The 20,286-nt window shown below is 37.6% G+C and overlaps 2 protein-coding genes across 5 annotated transcripts in view; one reads left to right on the top strand and one right to left on the bottom strand.

The window, feature by feature from the left end:
* Positions 1-6,783: 6,783 nt before the first annotated feature.
* The window catches only part of LOC110979495 (laminin subunit alpha-2-like), a 72,176-nt gene continuing 58,673 nt past the window's right edge, over positions 6,784-20,286 (bottom strand). For 3 of the 4 annotated variants that reach the window (XM_022235341.2, XM_087148665.1, XM_087148664.1), the window contains 7 exons: positions 11,264-11,462; positions 10,607-10,765; positions 10,167-10,320; positions 9,878-10,008; positions 9,236-9,458; positions 8,576-8,754; positions 6,784-8,329 (listed from right to left, as the gene is read on the bottom strand). In XM_022235341.2, coding sequence (XP_022091033.2) covers positions 8,609-8,754; positions 9,236-9,458; positions 9,878-10,008; positions 10,167-10,320; positions 10,607-10,765; positions 11,264-11,462 — 1,012 coding nt within the window. In that variant the 3' untranslated portion in view covers positions 6,784-8,329; positions 8,576-8,608. The remainder of the gene's footprint in view (positions 8,330-8,575; positions 8,755-9,235; positions 9,459-9,877; positions 10,009-10,166; positions 10,321-10,606; positions 10,766-11,263; positions 11,463-20,286) is intronic. The other variant, XM_087148663.1, reaches the window with a different exon arrangement.
* On the top strand, positions 15,775-18,966 carry LOC110979504 (5-hydroxytryptamine receptor 1D-like). Its single transcript, XM_022235352.2, has one exon. It carries the CDS (start codon positions 16,097-16,099, stop codon positions 17,525-17,527), a length of 1,431 nt encoding a protein of 476 aa, XP_022091044.2. The 5' UTR covers positions 15,775-16,096; the 3' UTR covers positions 17,528-18,966.

Below are 20,286 nucleotides of genomic sequence, written 5' to 3'. Positions count from 1 at the left end.
AGAGGGCTCTGTTTATGAGTATGTTGTGGTAATGTGAGAGCACTGTTTATGAGTATGTTCTGGTAATGTGAGGGCAGTGTTTATGAGTATGTTCTGGTAATGTGAGGGCAGTGTTTATGAGTATGTTCTGGTAATGTGAGGGCAGTGTTTGAGTATGTTCTGGTAATGTGAGGGCAGTGTTTATGAGTATGTTCTGGTAATGTGAGGGCAGTGTTTATGAGTATGTTCTGGTAATGTGAGGGCAGTGTTTATGAGTATGTTCTGGTAATGTGAGGGCAGTGTTTGAGTATGTTCTGGTAATGTGAGGGCAGTGTTTATGAGTATGTTCTGGTAGTGTGAGGGCGCTGTTTACGAGTATGTTCTGGTAATGTCAGGGCACTATTTGTGATTATGAATCACAGAAATGACGCACTTTGAAGATGTAAGTACATGTACATGAAAAAATTACTTGTAACTGTTGTGACCCTTTTATTCAGTAAAATAATTCAATATCTGACATGTATCTGTTTACAAATCTTCCCCCAAATCACACATTTTTATAATTATCTGACAAACGATACAAAAAAATCAAACATTAAAAAACCGGTTTCACAGTTTTCCAAAACTTAATACACAAAATGGTAAGAGTTCCAATATTTCAATCACTTTTTCTCAAAATGTCCTAAAGTGAGACACATACGTGTACATCATTGTACAGTGATAGGGTGGTATAGTACCGGCCAGTCTCATTCATGTCATTGTACCCCCCCCCCACTCTCTAAGACACTCCCAGTCTCTCACCCCCTTGCCTCAGAGTCATCCTATCCTTAATTTATGTGCAAAGAGAGTGAAAGGGGGCCATTTTGAAGTTGTGCTATACCTAAGCAATACACACTGCCCTATGCTTTTTGACACTTCCAGCTAATTGGGCTCTGAAACACGACTAGCCAATTGCACTGTCTCACATTCTATGGTGCTCAACCAAGTATGAACATGAGCTTCAGTGTACAATAAGTGAAGTCAATGAGGTACATGCCTGGCTGAAATTTTCTAAGACAAATGTCTGATCCTTTGATTTTTTGAGTAATGAATATTGGTATAAGTGATTTTTTTGAGTAATGAATATTGGTATACAGCACAATGCTGCTATGATGAACAGGGCAGGGTCCACACACAATGCTTGGTGTGGCATACATGTACCTCCCCAACTATTGCGATTTTATTGATACTGTTCCAATCGTCACATTTCATAGGCCTAAAAATCTGATTTCCATAAAAAAGGGGAAATGTCCTGGCAAAAGAGGGCGCTATTCGCTAAAACAGAGAGGGTGTCAATTGCAGAAAAAAGAGGGTGCTATTTCCTATGTTGAAATGTCAGTTGTTGCACATAAATACATGTGCATTTTTGTTTGTGTAAAACAGATTCTCATGTGCGGCTGCTTGTTTTGCTATGGGCTCATAACATGGCCGTTTCAATTTTAGAGTTTATTGACATCTGAACTTTTGAGTCACTGTCATCAGTCCTAAATTTTTTCCTTTAATTTAAAGCAAATTTGTGATGTTCAGTAAAAGTGCGCAGAAAATTTGGGAGCCAAAAGGTATGTGTCGTTTTCTGAATTGTTCAGTATAGGGACGTACTGTACTTCCATCCAAATTATTCATGACTTAAAGAGGTACTCTGTAAATTGAACAGTCAATTGGTCAGTTTGCTTTTGAAGAAAGACTATTGATCACCTTTAATTTGTTTCTTTTCAGCGTAATGCATTGACTCATACACTGTACATGTAATAATGCACATCTAAAAACATTCATGTTCACATTTAAGTTATCAAGATGCTTTACATGTAGGCCTGCTTCAAAATTTGTCAATAATTACCATTGGGAAAGACTCTAGACACATTGATAATACTTCTTTTGAGGACTAAAAGCTTAAGTAACTATTGCATGCTTTCCAAAATTGAATGGTGTTCCCGTTCTGGCAGCCAAAATACCAGCACTGTCCAGTAAACCCAGTGGCAGTTCTTAACCTCACTTTTACCAAGTTCGCCCCCCGATCAGAGATATTGACAAATGGGAAGAACCACCGACATAGGGCTGGATAGCTCAGTTGGTACAGTGTTCCAGAGGTCGCAGCTTCAAATCCCTCCCCAGTCAATATCTTTGTTCATTTGTATAAGTTTTTTCCTTGGACAAAACTCTGTGTGCATTTTGTATTTTCCAAGTTGTACATATATCCACATTGCCAGAGCATTAGAAAAAAGTTTTTCACTTAAAATTATCACAAAACTGCAAGTCGCAAATTGTTTGCTCAGTGCTGAAAGGTCATTACTGCAAAAATGAATTTTTGAAAAACACTAAGGACCTTACTCTGTGCACAAAAGAAATAAGTTGATGTAAACGGTTTTTATTTTTTAGTCATAAAAACTGTTTTTTTTGCGGCAAACATGTTTAAATTTTAACCAATTCTGTTTCCACTGTTAATGTCTAGAACAATATTTTTCTCTAAACACCTTTTAGTGCATTCTAAAGACCTTTTAGCACTGACATGAAATTTGTCTCATTTGAAAATATTACCTTGCATAAATGCTTTGTGTGTATGTAAAATAATCACCATTTATTGCTATAACCAGTTAATTTCTATTTGTAAGTGAAATAAATGCTCATTTATTGAAACTAGCAGAACAACTTGTTTGTACATGTATATCTGTTTGTACAACTGTAGTACTTTGCCACTTAAACCTTCTCCTAATCTGGACCATTTTACACTGCTGGAGTTTAAGGTACATCTGTTTCCATCTTTAGATTTTACATTACTGCCTCATCCTACATGGAAGCCCTGCCAGTCTTAAACATCTTCCAAGCTCCTTATATAAAGTTCCCTCTTGGAGCCTTTTAGTCTCAAACTTATAAGGGCTACAATAAGCCCAGTAACATTAAGAAGCTATGTCCTTCAGCTCCATGGGATCCTCAGAGCTCTAATACCAATAGTCCCAAGCGCTCAGCCATCTACTCTACTCTTCTTATCAGCTCTCAGACTTCCAGTTCCTAGGACTTGCACCATTGCCCATCTCCAGTACACAGTTTGGCTGAAAAATATTCTAAGTCCAAACAATGGAAGGTTTAACATTTAGAAACGAGCACATTTTTTCAAGAAAGTGCCATGGCATAGCGGTTAAGGACACTAACTGCTATGCACAAGGACCTGGGTTCAATTCCAGGTAGGCATGCACAATTTTGTTAAAAAACTTAGTAAAAAAAAAAAAAAAAAAAAAAAAAAACCTCTTTTTCCGGGGACCCCAGGATTTGAACCGGGGTCCCCTGGCCTGACAGCCAGCTCGCTGACCACCAGGCCATTGGCCTCTTGATAGATAAAATTTCGGAACTTATATTTAAAGGTTAGGATTGCGCAATTTCAAAAAGGTCAAAGGGCACAGCACATTTGCATGTATTTAAATAACACAGAAAATTCAATATGTTAATTAAAGGACAGATAACAAAAAATAAACAGACCTTGCATGTATTTCGTTCAGTATATATTTGGTCAAACAGTTTTGCAAAACTTCCTTTATTTACCCTTCCAGATGTTCAATTTTATATCATGTACATGTCACTTAAAATTCAACTGTGTTGCTTGAAACTTACACACTTAACTTGGCCTGGGAGAAAGATTCTGCTAGGATTAAAACATCAGATCCTCTGAATTTTTCAATTTAGAGATTTCACAATTTTCGGTATCTTGCTATAAACGTTAAAGTTTGTCAGCATTTCTGGATGAGTGGGGGTGCTATTTCTGTGATGTAAATCAGGGAATTCTGGCAGTGTTCAGTTCTTTTTTTCCTCTTTCCATTACCAGTGTGCCATTCAGGCAGTGTTCAGTTCTTTTTTCCTCTTTCCTAAGGCCACACAGCCCGGGAGTCTGTGGTTGACAGCCACCACAAGATCCAACAGTGGCATAGAAGTTGTTCCATGAGACCAGCTCCCATTGTCTCAACATGACCAGTTTGTTTGGCTGCTGTTGATTGCCCAGTGCATCAAAGGCATGTTCCCATTGGACTTTTTTTGGTTAACTTACCATAACTTCCCTGAAGAATTAGAAATTAAATCCAATGAGAACAAATGGTAAACTGACATCCCTGTCAACTTACCGCAATCACGATATAAAACTAACAGGCCGAAAAGGTCGCAGAGGATTTTCATGCAGCCACGGTAAGTTAGCAAGGGTGCAAAAAGTCCAATGGGAACAGTTTCCATACAATGTAGATTGACCGCAACCAGAGAAAATGGTTGTATGGTTCCAAGCCTCCAGCTCCATGCATACAGTACAGCGGCATGCCGCGCCCACACAGTGATCGGCGTGCCAGATAATGCTATACACACATTGTGTACAGGGCTCTTCCTGTACGAGTTGGTCTTTGTGTAAGATTTGGCCGAATTAGTCTGATTTTGTATTTGTTTTTGTCAAATTTCGCCAATTTCGTCATGATTTGTACAGTGCAGGCAATGTAATCAGCTGGTCTTATTAGGCCCAACACAGTGAATAAACATTCCGTTACGGTTAAAAAAGTCTACATGAGAATGCGTGGTAGATTGACACTGACATTGGGAACACGGCTATAGTGCATCAGACTTTTACATCTGCTACAGAATGCTGCATCTGGCGGGGTTTGGGTCAACGTCAGTATTTGCAAAGTGATACATGCAGTTTTCACCCTTTTTTTAAAATCCTCTTCCAACGATGGCCCTCTTTGATTCCACAATCTGACCGTCTTGCTTGGACCCTCATCAATGTTCCAAGAGCAGATATGACAATAAGGGGCTTGATCTGTGAAATTAAAATAATCATAAAATGATTTAACTAATTCACCCATTTATAATAAAACTTTCTTTTCACAAAAAAAATATTCATTTTCATGTTGTTATTTTTAAGGAGCTGCAAAAAACCGTTCAAAGATTCAAAACTGTGGCTTTCATCATTAAATTCTGGGGGAAATTATACCCCAAGACAGGTTTACCGTCGATTATGTTCTCAGCCAAAAAAAAATTATTTTTGACTTTGTTGGGCTAATATCATATGGGATGGCCAAGTAATATTACAGCTGCACGTGAGCACATCATCACACCCAACGACTTGCTTGGATGAGATCAACAATTTGCAAAATGGGTAGTCAAAACCTAAGTGGGCATATTAGTTATACTCATGTCATTTTCACAGAAATGGGCCATGTATGATGTACTGTAGGCATGCGTGTTGATCCTACTCCTACTCCTAGGATTAGTCTCAACATGATCTTTTCCTTTCTCCATGGTCTCAACTTTCTCAAGCATGTCAAGGATGAACTGCCTATGAATTTTATTCCTGTAAGTGTATAGTGTGGGATAAATACATGGTACTTACTCCATCATGTAGGTGTGCCAGCGATTCCTCAGAGACTAACTGCGTACGTGTTGTCTTGATGATACACAAATTAAGTTACGAAAATAAACAGATTAAAGCGACCACCCATGCGCTACTAGTCCACCGTCACCGAACTCAACGTGCACATGTGCGCGGGCCACCACACCCAGGTGCTGTTGTTTGCAGTGTATCTGTCTGACCGACTCGCAGCATCAACTTTAAATTCTAACTGTTTTACTCTTAATAGTTAGAGAGCACCTCTAAGAAAAACATGTTTTCTCTGATTTTAGTGGATAAACTCTTTCACATGCCAAACAATGGCTACATGCATTATTTGGCATGCACACGGTTTATCCACAACAAACACAGGGCAAGGGTTCCTGTCGTTTTCTCAGAATGACGCAATCTACATTCAGAATTTGCATCTTGGCATGAACACACATAAAGCCCTTGCTAGCTTTTTATAGTTGAGCTCTGAAGACAAATGATACTGCATTCGATTTGGATGCTTCCATATTTATTTGAACAGATAAAATCAGAGAAAACATGTTTTCCTTAGAGGTACTCTTTAAAGTTAACCATTGTTGGAATTAACAACAATATCCTCTTTACGTTTTAGAGTTTTGCCTTATACTGCAAGTTCAGCGGTGGCAAAACAAATACATGTATTCCTATCTTACCGCAAGTACAGCGGTGGGCCCATAAAACAAATTAACGTCAAGTATTCAATTAAGCTTAGACCATTATTTTTTAGTAACGGCAAGGGTAAAACTCTAATTCAGTCCGTAAGCTTGCCATTTCACATGCATAAGCCTTATCGCAAATACTGCATGGGCGATTTTGCACAATGGTAGAAAGGCATTGTGGGAAGGAAAAAGGGGCAATGTTTGCTCCTTTTTCATTCCCACAATGCCTTTCTACCATTCTGTAAAATCACCCATGTAGTATTTGCAATAAAGCTTATGCAGGGCAAGTCGTAAAATGACCTGTTCACTTTTGACAAGCGAGTCAAGTGTCAAGGGCAAGCACCCCAACTTTTGCACATGCGCACAAGGACATGCCAAGGGTACAATGCCTTGGTTATATTTTCGGCAAGCATGCCATCTTTACATGTTAAGAATTTTAAGAATTGTATTCCTTGAACTGTTATCATTTAATAAATAGGTCAGTGTGCTAATCAATTTTGCTAGCCAGTAAAATAGTACCGCTGTCCAAAAACACAACTTGCATGTTAATCTACTTCGTTTTTCTGAGAGTAATTAAAGTTGCAAGGGGTTAGCCTTTGCATTTTGGGGGGGGGGGGGAAATTTGATAAGCCTTTTCCATGAAATCATGCAGAAATACATGTGGATGCCTATTCGGATAGCCATTTACAGGAAAATAGGAATCAGAATTTTCAGTGAAAAGCATTTAAATTTGCAAGGAGTTTACTTTGCATCTTCATTCAGATACATTGCCAATAAAACTTTTCACAAATATATCAAAATTGATTACACATTTTAATAGCTTTCAATGACAAGTATTTAACCTTTCAAGGTGAAATGAACACAATGTATAATGTCAATCACAATATAATGGTGACTTTCCGTCAAAGACCCATCATGTCGGACAGTACAATAAAAATAATTTGTAGTTAAACTAAATTTCCTTTAATGAAATACCAAAATAAATTGAATCCTTGGAACAAATTCTAAGATGTTGATATAAAATAGAAGATACACCATTAAAACAGATGACCTAATGACAGAGCTAATCACGTCATTTTGGGCCAGCACCATTGACTTACATACTGTTTTAATGCTGCTTTGGTTTATTTTAATGTGTGTACAATCGAACCTCGTTAATACGAGGTTCTTTAAACTTGCAAATTACCTTGTTATAACAGAAACCTTGTATTATCGGGAATGAAAAGAAAACAGAAAAACTAAGGATTGGGACCCAAGATTTCCCGTGTTATAAGCAAAATCTTATATTAACAGCACTCTTTCGACTGTGCACCACAACAGGGGCAAAGGGGGTAGACTGTTCCCAGTCGCTTCAGTGTCATTCTAACTTTTCATAATTATAGAGGTCTGAACCAGACACCTGATCCAACATTTCTAATGTTCTCTATCTATGGGAAGCATAATACGCAGCCCATAACCACATAAGACATAATGCTGAGAACTAATTGGTACAGTTGATTAAGTCTCTCAATAAATAGTTTTGTTTTGAAAATTCTACAACTCTACTCAGCCTACCAGTTGATAATCTCTTTTAAATAGTTGTTCTACATCATAATTTATATACTCTTACAAACATACAAGTAGGTACAAACTACACACATAAAATGTTATGCACATGATTTGATTAAAACTGCATAAAATATCTTTTATACCATTTAATTACAGATAATTGCTTAAAGAATCACAATGACTTGACATATATGAAGTTTTCTGACAGTCTTATGCATTTTACAAATAAAATTGCAGCGTTTGCCTGAAGGCACTGTTGTCACAGTCATATTTTGGTAAAAAGTTGACAGCTAGGCCATTCATAGATATCAAAACCTGGCTCAGCTTATGACCCAAAGCAAGAGAAATATTTTGTTTAATTCAAATATTTCTGACTGTATAACTGTCTTATCATGAAAGCAAATATAAATCTTGTTACATTGCAAAATATCTCAGATGATCAACTTGGACAACTGTCAAATTGAACCAACTGTCAAGTTATAGACTTTAAAGGTCAACATTCAAATTGTCCAATCACAGGCTGCCTCTTAAGCATTAATATTTGTTAAATAATCTAAAAGTGGACATTACAAATCTCTTGTACAAACACTAATCATTTAATAGGCCAAACTGATTGAAAGCTGACCAATAATATTTCAGATGAAGCACCACAGAAACTTCTGCTGCCAGATGTTTCAATTGCAGGGAAAAGATTTCTAAAAATCACCTCACATCTCAGCTACTGCAAGAAAAAAATCGTTAATGAAAAGTAGTATGGAAAAAAAGGCTTGAAACATTTCCCTTATTACTTTGAATAACTTCAAAACTAAGAAAAGTAAAATTATAGAATTGTGATTCAGAGATGTTACAAAGTTTGTGAACACTCCTTTTTTCACGGTGATGAGGATGGCCTGACATGAATAAACCCAGTTTAAATATCTTTTCTTGTAAGAAGTTTAGGTCTCATATCCATATCTGATAGCCTTACCTAAGAAAGAATCAAATTAACTTTCCAAGCAGACTAGGTGACTGGGCACTGGTCTGCAATAATGTCAACTAACTCCAAGGAGGACAAAAAGGTGTAAGGTATGCCCAAGTTGATACGGAAGCTTTGAATGCAGCCCTTAAAGGCTGTTCGAATAGTTCCTGGATGCTGCCACATTGGTTCTGGTAATAATAAAAGAGTAGATTATTTCTTAATAGCATCTGCTTAAAATGTAAAAATGACAGTGTGGTTTTATGTTCTGTTGTCCTCCTGCCAAGAAGTTTTAAGCATGCCTTTAAAAGGGAAAATAAAAAGGCCAACAATATTCTACAGGCCCCACTGGCAGAGAGGTTGAACAAGACTTCTTCTGAAAACCATGTTTTAATAAAAATCTGTCAATGAATAGTTTCATATCCATCAATAACTTAAGGTGACGGTATTAAAATGAAAGTATTAAAGAGAAAGGCTGCAGCTAGCTTTTCACAAAAAACTGCATTTGGGAAACCTTTGTTTTGTTATTAAGGCTGCTTTTGGATTTGACATTTTCTCATATAGGAACTGGGCTTAAAATAGCTTTTTGAACCAAGAATATCCAACACAAAAGGTCACCTAACATTCCCTCAACTCTCTGAAAACTTTCATCAAAATTCTTATCATTCTTACCTGGGAAACCTCCCACTGAAATTGTACCATACGTCTCAGCAGTAATCCCACCATCACCACTGTATTCAAAGTTGTCATCATCAACAAAAAGATTAAGTTCGTTGGTCTGTTGGATGATGTGCACAGTATGGAACTGATTATCACACAGGTGGATGTCATTATCAGCTCCACTGAAGGTAATACGGCGAGGACCGTTGAGGTTGTTATCAGCTCGTAGGACAAGCTGTTGACAAACAGTAGAGAGTAAAGGGTTGGTTATGAAAATGAAACATGACTTCCAACTGAGCTTAGATATAAATCCATTTGATCAGTTCCATCCATTTAATCAGTTCAATTCATAACCCGTAATACACAATCATTACTACAGGAAATTGTTTACAACCATGCCCAGGGCTGGACTCTGGGCAAAGACAATGGACATCAAGGCAAAGACCAGGGGCACTGAAGGCAATTGTCTCTTATACCTCGTGCCCACCCTACATGCCCATAGTGAAGTCCATCACAAGACTGTTCACATGTCACAGGATGAACACTACATAAGCTTGCGACTTTACTAGATACTAGATGACTTGTGAGGGACTTGCAGAGATTTGTCACAGACTCAACCACAGCCCTTTTTCATACATATATACAACTATTTACTTCTCTGTTGATGATTTCTAAGGCCAGACCGCCATCTTTATCATCTTGAACGGACAGAAGCACTGCAAACTGTTGCGTTGTTCGGAACTTGAAGCTCAAAACAAAATCAACATCCATTGCCACCTGCTCAGCTGAAAAAAATACATGTACCATCAAAAAGCTGTTAAAACAAAAAGTGCAAATGGAATCTAGTGAAAAGCTAATAACCTGATTTCCTCCTTTCCACCCGTGATTCATTCATGATTGAGGGCTTAGATGCCCAGATCCAAGATATTCTGTGTATACTTACCCAGTATGGCATACCCCGTGCCTTGGAAGTATGCCCCTGGTTCTGTACTCATGAAACAAGGCGTAACCATGTTACTGATCTGAGGTTGGGTTAGATCAAGCTTGATTTGGTTCAAGTCGATCTTGCGAATGCAGCCTTCAAAACTTCGCATTTTCTGGTGAGAAAATCAGAAAGTTTAAACCTATGAGAAAAAAATTTAACGATCTGGAAATCATTATGATGCTTTTTTGACTCGCAGCTAAAAGTCTGTCGAATGACAACCCCTAAGCAAAATGATACATTTTTTGCAAGACTTGGTGTTGATTACATAATTTCAAAACTTTCCCCCTCACGGCTATTTCAGATGATCATTTGCTCTCGTCAGAAATACTTGAAGTCCTGTGTCTTGCTCAGGAACATAGATAATGTTAGGATATGCACGAGACACATTGTTTCCTTACTATTCCATTGATAGTCCTGGAGTAAGCAGATGGAAGACCACCAACATAAAGGGGTGAGTCAAAATCAACCACATTGACTCTCTTTGGGAATCTGTCTTTCTGTGGTTCAAAGGTATCCAGGGTAAGAGAAATCGTCTTACGATTCTTCATAACCTCGACCTAACAGGTAGCAGACAAAAAATATAAATCATTACGTAAGGTTCCATGCATTCAATGTAAGGTCAATACAACTAGTCCATTGAAAAACAGGTTCAGGCAAAATCAAAGAGAAGTTCAAAACTTCAACAGGTTAAATATAAATCATCGAAAGTCTTTCTCTAATTGTTCTATTATCTCATTTTTATGACTGTTTCCTTTTTTGATTCGTAAACTTTTGAAGTTACAATTACTCACAGTTGGAGTCCATTAGGAATTCACATAACTATTTTGATAATTAACATTACAAAGATTTCAATGATTTTTGCACATTTCACAATATCCATGTTATTTCAAAGAAGACGGGCAAGATTCATGACAAAAAATGATCCCCTATACATTCCACAGGATTACTCTTCAATACACTTTCTACACGACTACTTTTGATTGAGATTCCACAGAATTCTACAAAGATTTTCATTTGCTTCTTATTCAATTCCATCGGTCAATTTTGACACTTACCGCATGCCACTGCTCATCATCAATTACATATTGAGACAAGACATTTCTGTTTCCATTCCTCTGTCCATTATCAAACGAGAAGAATACATAGCCCATCTTGAGATACATAGCACAGTAGATATTAGGGTTATTCTCCGATCCCAAGTAAAAGATCAACCCCTCCTGTGAGGAAGTGCGTAGTTCAACTTTCACCGAAAATCTGCAGAAAATAAGGCAAAAATAGCCAACAAAGTTTAATTTAATCTGAACATTTCAACCAAATCCAGAAAACTACCAGTAAGGTTTAATGCAATGTAAAGCTTGACTCCAAAACATTGACTCATTTGTTTGTGAAGATTCCTTTGTCAGATGAATCCAAGCAAGGGTTTGTTTTTTCAGGAAATGTAAAATTTAGTTTATTTGACTTTATTTGTCCATGGTTGGAATGTTGCCACAAAAATGTGAAAATATCAATTTTAAAGAAATAATGTGCCGTTGTTTTCATCTGTCAAAAGCAGATAACAGCATAACTGACAGAATAAAGACAACTGTTTTAGAGGGCAAATATTTGGGGGGCATGGTGTACAAGTCTGGGTGTGGATGTTTGAATTTCTTTTGAATATGTGGCTTAATTCAAGGAAGAAATGCTCCTTGGGTAGAATTCAATTAGTATCGCTAATATGAGGGTCTGTTACAGTTGATGTTCTCAGATGGGTCAAACAAGAAAACCTGTGTTTAATTGACTGTCTGCATGCCTAGCATATGTCCATCTATTTCAAGGTGGAAATACCAGACATAATAAATGACAACTTCCTGAAGAGGCAAGCAGTTTGAGAAAGCTCTGCCTATTTCACACAGGCTTGATTTGTAAAGAGTGTGGCCTTGTTACCATCTAATTGTTAAAAGACTACTTGTGACGGCAGGACATTGAAGAAAAAATCACTAAGACCATCTGCTCTGCAATCCTTGGACAGGGTTGTTTTTCTTTTTAGTCAAATTTCAATCAAGGACTTCTTCAGACAGGATTAAGTACTGATGAAGCTAATCAAATAAAGTTGTACACAGTGCTTTCATTCACAGAGCTCTTTCTTACAACTCTCGAAAGTGTGACCGACTTCATATCCTTCACTGAGCATAAAGCAAGAAACTAGCCCATTAAGAGAAAAATAATTAATTCTCAAATTTGGCTTTCTTGCTAAATGAGACGATGACAGATGATAAAATGTCCAAGCATATTTAAACCATATTCAAATCTCAGTCACCATCAACTAGACTGAAAAGTATAGTGGCGCCACGCCCCTCCGAAGGTGAGGGCGCCCTCCTCCTCAGACATCACATGGCATGCCGGAGAGTCCCTGAGCGGCTAGGGACAAGTCCGTTTGGATCAAAGTATACCGTCCCCCAAGAAAGTTGGTCTTCATCGAGATGATGGCCAATCTGATTGGTCGAAACTTAATGACGTAACCCGGACAGACCTGAAGAATTTTGATATGGTGTGTTTTGCCCAGAATTTGTCAATCTTCAATTAAAATTTACAAACACATGAGAACAAGATCATACTTCTTTGAATGGTACCACATACAAATTCTTTTTTTTTTCTGGAAAGACAAGGATATCCAATATGAGCTCTACATGTATTTGTGAAATCTTGTTTTCTTTTGCTGAAGACTGGAGCTCTAGCCAAACAAAATAATCTGCTAATGGCCATGCATGATTTAATGAGCCAACAAAGCATCCAGTGTTTTCCTCGGCCTTCAAAACCCTTCATGTACATGTAAGAGTTCTCATGCAAATCTTTATGGAACAACCCAACACTGAACTGTGCTTCAAAATGGACAAGTCCAAATCAAGAGTGGGGCGTGTTAACGAATCGAATGAGTCACTGAAAAAAATTAAATATAAGATTGCTACTTAAATGGCTCTCAAGATGTACTTCCACAAGCATGATCTACTTCAGTTGTTAGATACTCTATATAAATCAACTTGTCACTAACAAAGTGTGGTAACTGGTTCAAATGATCATCAGAGTTAGGCTGAATTGGTCTCTCTTCTGAGATCCAACTATATGTTTCTTAGCTGCATACAATTCTAGGTTGCTCGTAAGAAACGACTGATACACACTTTCTCTTGAGGGATCCTTGAGGTAACACACTGAGGACATGTATTCATTAACAGGCTAATTATCTGCAGCAATTCCAAAGACCACAAGGGAACAGTTGATTAGGTGGATGAACAAGGTCCTTCTGCTGACCATAGAGAAAGGACAGAGCAGGCTAAATACAACTGCCAAGAAAGAAAGGACAGACATTCCCTTGTGAATGGGCCGCAGTTCTTCAAGCAAAAGTAAATGTGGTCACTGCTTCTCTGAACAGTGTTCACATTCTAGTCATCTTTATTCAACTGGACAGCTGTATTTCATCACTGCAGCATTAGATGATCTAAAAGGTAAGACAAATTTCATGTCACTGCTTTTATTTTTAGTGTAACTTTTTTGTAAATAATACTTTTTCGAAAACATGAAACTGTACCTTTAAGGTCTTTTTCCTACAGCGAACTAAATAGACGACTTTAACAATACAATTAAAGTCAAATTTGCTATTAGATGTACTTTGATGAGATTTACCGGATAGCTGTACTTCTTTGGCCATATCACACAGCATTCTTTAAATCAATTTAAGCATCTGTATTATAGATGAAGAAAGATAATGGTAACAACTTTTTGTGCAGCTGTCTGTTTAAGCTTCATAATGTTAAGTACAAGCATTGCAGTTGTTTGAGAAACTCTGCAGTTTTATATGTCAGGATTTTTCATATTGCAGGGAGCATTCTGAATCACAGAGCAATCAAGTGAATCAAAGGTAGACTAATGGAGAAGATAAGCAGGCTGTTCCTTTATAATATAAACATTACCTGTTTAACACAATGCAACCACAGTCATCATAGGAGATCGTAATTGCAGTCTTGTTTGCTCATTTTAATTGGAAAAGGCAGGCTATAGCTGTCAATGGGACTGTTCAACTGAGTGTTCCTGATGTGGTACTAATACAGAGAAAGATTGAATTAGATTTTCCATGCCACAGAGTTAGAAGCATGATTTATTTGACTGATAGTCTTCAGAGTTAAACTGCTCATTCAGTACATCATATGCATATACAAATGATTACTGATTAGCATGAAATCAAAGCCTTGCCAAGCGAATAAACTGGTACCAAAGGTGCCATTGCATTTCTACATGTGACACAAATTAGTGAATATCCTTGACAATTTGAGGGTAGTTATATAACCCATAAAACTGAAAATAGAATAAAAAGTATTACTTTTCCAGGAGCGTAACATAAACACTGCATGAGAAGAAAATCAGTTGTATTATCACAGTTATGTAGGCTCTGATCTCAGCAATCAACAAACTGCAGACTGAATTTGAGAGGATGAGGGTTCGAATCCAACCTGAAGCCTGTTAAGTGTCCTTTCAATAAATAGCACTGAGAATCGTATCATTAGTCACAACAGAGATAAACTCAATTGAAAAGAACTGTTATGTATGAAAGACTGTACTTCCATAGGGTGTTTACGATAGAATAAAACAGTGTGCCTGAGTTGTTTATTATTGTTAATGAATGATTGCAAACGTAGGGTGTCACTTTCCAATTACATAGGGTATACCTCAGTCCTTCCTTTAAATTCTAAGGCTTCCCTAGGCTGATTGAATTTCTTTGACCTGGAGAATGGTATTCGTAAATCTTATAGTTGCTACGAGTACACTTAAGTTGGCTATCTCGAGTATTACAATTTGTGGGAAAACGACTTTCCTGCAGGAAGCCAGATTAAATGACAATTCTAAAGTAAGCCTTACCATACTAATGCACAAAAAAGAGGGAAAAGTCTGGTACTTTACACTTGAGTTAATGCAAGCTTTTATTCATGCATCATTAACTTAGTGCAAGCAATGCACACGATGTAAGTGCATTCAAGGTTCAGGATTGCAACACCTACAGATAAAGAGTTAAACATGAGATGGGCCAGTTGTTTGCACACACTTATGTGGGAAGGATCATGCTGCTTTGTTGCACCCTGCAAACCAAGGCATTACATTTGTCTTTCTGATGAAAAGAAGCATCAACATTCCACTTCCAAATCTGAATTGACACAGGGTGGCAGCTTTTTCAGTGTGACTCCTGAAGGACATCCTTGATCATGTTGGTGAATGTTTGGCTGTCTGTGCTGACTGAAGTTAGTTCAACACCTGTACAAGATTGCTGACTTTGATTCCACATAGACTGATATAAACATCAGAGGCACCTTCAGAGCAAACTGCATCGTCAAACTGACAACTAGAGTGCAGCCAATTGACTGATATAGCAGGTGAAGAATGTTTGCATTGTGAGATTTTGTGTGTGATTTTGCGTGTGCGTGTGGGGTTACACTGTTAAACTGTTTTGAATCTTCTCATGAGGGCTTGCTCCCCGCATCATCAAGAAGCACACATACTTATTATTATCACTTAACAAAATGGTTGTTTTTACACACAGGGAAAAGTAAGAAATGCTGAAAGTTGATATTGGACAGGAAACATGAAAACAAGGTGAACTGCGAGTTTCCTGTAAAATGTAACCATATGGCAACCAATCACCAACCAACACTACCTCTGCAATCATAGATGCCACCGTGTAAAAATAACTCCAGGAAGAAAGAACGCAAATGAAAAAATTCCTAATACCGTGACAAACATGATGAAAACTGGTTCAATCAACAACCACTTGTTTATCTGATACATTGTACTGAATTAAAACGACCAGTGGCTTTACATTAAATACTGTCATCATCTGTGATCGTCGATGAGCATAGAGAACAACAATGGGTGAAGTCACAACTTTCACACTGAATTTCACTGAATCTAACTTTTCAAGAAACACATCAGACACAATGATGCGAGCTTTGAACTTCACATCAAGGGAGTGGATTTTGTTGGTGGGACTTAGTTTGATGATCCTGTGTGTGATCTTTGGTAACATTATGATCCTGATTGCTGTTATTAAGCACCGCCCACTCCAAACTCCGCCAGTTTATCTCATTGCTTCCTTGGCCGTGGCAGATCTCATGGTTGGCTTGGTAGTAATGCCACTTAGCCTCACTCAAGAGCTGACGGTGGAATGGAAGTTTGGTGCAGTTGTCTGTGATATCTGGATCTCATTGGATGTCTTGTGTTGCACAGCTAGTATATTAAATCTCTGTGTCATTGCACTGGATCGCTACTGGGCTATCACCAAGCCACTGAAGTACAAACTGAAACGTACATCATCACGAATGCTGGCCATGATTGCAATAGTGTGGATCATCTCTGTGATGATATCAATCACTCCACTTTTTGGCTGGCGCACGGACAATCCAGACCCAAAGACGTGCATGATCACTCAAAATCAAGTCTACACAATCTTCTCCACATTTGGTGCCTTTTTTATTCCCATGACGATTATGCTGGTGGTTTACATACGCATCTTTGTTGAAGCACGCAAGCGCATTCATGGGACCAAAAACCTGGTCCAGACACCGTTAGCATCATCTTCTGGAACACCAGACAGAAGATCAACAGCTGATTTCCCCAGAAAAATATCTTCTTTCTTAAGACGAATCTCTAACAGCGAACCAATGATTGGTGAATTAGGAAGTACAACCCCAATAATGAAGAAGTCCATGAGATTCAATGGCCAAAGACGCAAGTCTAGCCCTGGCTCATTGAAACCTGATGCATCCATTCTACAATCCCCACTTCGAACTCAATGCACCCAACCATCTCCCACCCATGGCAGGTGCATCTCAATGTCTATTACTGAATGTCAGGGTCAAGGCAGCCAATCAACTCTCAATGTGCCCTGTTCTCCACTCATACAACGGCGTATAATTCAACGACGCAATCTAGCCTCAGCTAGGGAGCAGAAAGCTGTCAAGACCTTAGCCATCGTCACAGGTACTTTTCTCATTTGCTGGCTACCGTTTTTCATCACTGCGTTGGTGATTCCATTTTGCCAGCAGTGCCACCTGCCGGCATTCTGGCAGAGCCTTTTTCTGTGGCTTGGTTATTTCAACTCCATGGTCAATCCCATTCTCTACACTAAGTTCAACAAAGATTTCAAGGACGCATTTAGCAAGTTGCTTCATTGTCCAAAAAGAAACTCATCTAATTATCCAGCTACACTTTTGTCACCTTATCGTTGTGTAAACACTGAAGTGAAAGTTTCAAACTCCAATCTTTCTGGCGTGAATGAATGTAGAGAAAGTCAACTGTAGTGAAGCATTACAAAGACAAATAAAAAGATGCAACTGAGTGAATAAAGGTGATGAGAACCTCAGGAAAACAAATTTGGAGAGGATGTTGGGCTTTCAAAGAAGATGAATTATTTGAAATAATCTGAATTCTTTTGGAAATGACATGATTTGTTGAAACTCTTGATATGGTTGGTGTCCTATGTGCCCTTTATTAGTTTTGAAAGAGAGAGAAGAGATGAGAGAAGCTGGGCAACCAATGCATGGGCATGGAGAGAATATTGAACTACTGTCAGCTTTTGTTTTCCTTCTAAAAATTTTACACCAGAGGGGCAGGTGGATATAGTAAGATGGGGCGTGATGGGCTGGGATAGAGGGTTAAAAGGTGACATAATCATAAAACAGGCAGTTCAAGCAGCCATCCAAAAGATGATGGACTGATATTATGACACCCATGAATGCAGTTCACAGTCAACATAATAACCGTTTTAAAATGTAAAGTTGAGTTTCCTTGTGATGTCATTGGGTAAAGAAAATGTATTTTTAGTGAAATGCTGTGGTAGGAATGTGGTAATAAGTATAAAAAATTCGACAAAAATTCCACTGAAACTAATCTGCAATAATTACGCTAAAATAAAAATTTGAAAATTTGCCCCAAAATTTTGTTGTGTTTAATGGGCTCATTATGTGAACCTACTTTGTGATGGGCCCCCCGGAAGTTATACGACTGTTAATATTGCTTGTAAGGACTTTAGAATCTGTGAAATATGAGCTGTCAACAGGAATTTGGAGTTAAGTATATGTAAACCTGCCTCATTTGTAGACAGACTGCACAGGTCACAGAAATTTGGTTATCAAACTGGACATGGTTGTGTATTATGTATCAAGTTATGTGTGTGTTTTTGAAAGTTGGTCTTTTGGACACTTATGACAAGATTAAACATCACTCTAACAGTTTAACTTTAACAATGGTCTAAAACTGCAGATGAGACTAATATCTGTATATCAAAATTTGTGTTATCAAACAAGTGAATCTCTTGCTTAGTATATCCAAGATCCATGATGTATTTTTCAATGGTGCATGCCATGAATGTTTCCACAGAAATAGCATCTCCTGAAATTTATCTAAATCAGTGAATTTTTTACTATTCTCGACTGGAAGAGGAAAACGGTGATTGAGAAACAAAATGGTGCTGATGTATATCAATGCTGAAATATCTGTGATACTGTAAGTCAGAATACACTTGTGACAGCTAAAACTGAAAGCACACTACATATAAATGTTACATAGCATTGTTTAGTTGAAGCTTGCAAAAATTGTATTAATGAGCTGAGCACAAGGAGAAAACCTCTGTGATAAATAAACTTATATAAGCATTTTACAATTTTAGCTGCGATACCTTACTTACATGTACTCTGCCCAAAAAAGGGAGCTTAAATGATGTTATAAATGTTACGATCATCATGGGTATGGATATTGTAAAAACCTGTTTTAAAAATTTAAATGAAATAAACAATTTTTTGTTCTATAGACAGTTGTTTTAATTTGAGTAATGATTTTTTTGTGTGTGTTTGAAAAGTCACTGGCAATTTCTTTGAAATTACTTTGCTTTCTCATCAACTGCTTTTTACTGACTGTGCTTTCTTTGGAAAATCTTTCCTAATTTCCCCCATGATTTTACAAAATATCCAGAAATCAATTATTTTTTCAATCTTATAAAGTTCAATTTGGAAGACCATAGTTGCTGTTGTCATTGCCAGTGAGTGTGCCGACAGATTCATTGCACCAAGGTGAGGCTATCATCAAGAGAAGCCATTAACTGCAGCAAATCAATTTACATCATCTTCTAACCACTCTGTCTGTCTTAACAGGACAGGAAATGAAGCCTGATCCCATTCCCTCTCACTGTGTAGTAATTAAGGTAAGCCAGGGAAGACATAAAGACTCAGCCTAATTATATACTCGCTATTTGTCGATGGAGAACTGTGCCGAATCACATAGTACAATACAATATAGCTTCTTGTATTTCAAGATTCAAATTATTTACAATGTTTGGCTGGAAAGATTCTGCTTGGAGGTTTGAAGTGTAAAGTCATAATTTTATATTTATAGTATTTTTATTCCAGTCTTTGAAGTGCAGGAAAGACAGGAAAACAATATGAAATGAAAGATTGCAAGTTTACCCCATCACAGAAGTCTGAACTCTTCTCAAGCAACTGCTTACAAATGCAGGATAGGCGCAGCTGCCTTAAAAACTGTTATTGAAAATGGAGAATTGTTCTGATTATGTTCCCCATTCAATCCAATCAACATGGAAGGCTAACTTATTCATGCAGTGACATCTACAGTTACGTTATACTAATGCAATACAGGCCTACATGGCAACCTTGATGAACATGAAACATTTGACATAATGAGGAATATTGACATGAGAGGATTTTGAGGGCTTCTCTTCCTGGGGAAGGGAAATCTGATATGGGATGACTTACACAAGCCCCCTTTTTTTAAATACGTGTACATATAAATTGATATCCCACACTGGGAGAATCATTGAGGATGTAAGTTTAAAATATGTGGATCACAGCATAGATCAACAGATCAAAGGCCTAATTGCAGAGTGTATTTTTAAAAAATTAAGGGGGATGGAATTAGTTTCCCTACGGTGACAATAACCAAATTTTGAAGATAATTATGTTCTTCTGCAACACAGAAAGTGAGACTGATAAATAATCTGTCACTTTAATCAACTTTGTTCATCTGTTGCGTAACACGTTTTCGGTGT

The sequence above is a fragment of the Acanthaster planci genome, linkage group LG18, assembly GCF_054643075.1.
Source record: "Acanthaster planci isolate LZ-2023a linkage group LG18, COTS_SCS, whole genome shotgun sequence".
Lineage (NCBI taxonomy): Eukaryota > Metazoa > Echinodermata > Asteroidea > Valvatida > Acanthasteridae > Acanthaster > Acanthaster planci.
Note: the sequence above shows the minus strand (reverse complement) of the source record. Positions and strands in the feature narration are given on the sequence as shown.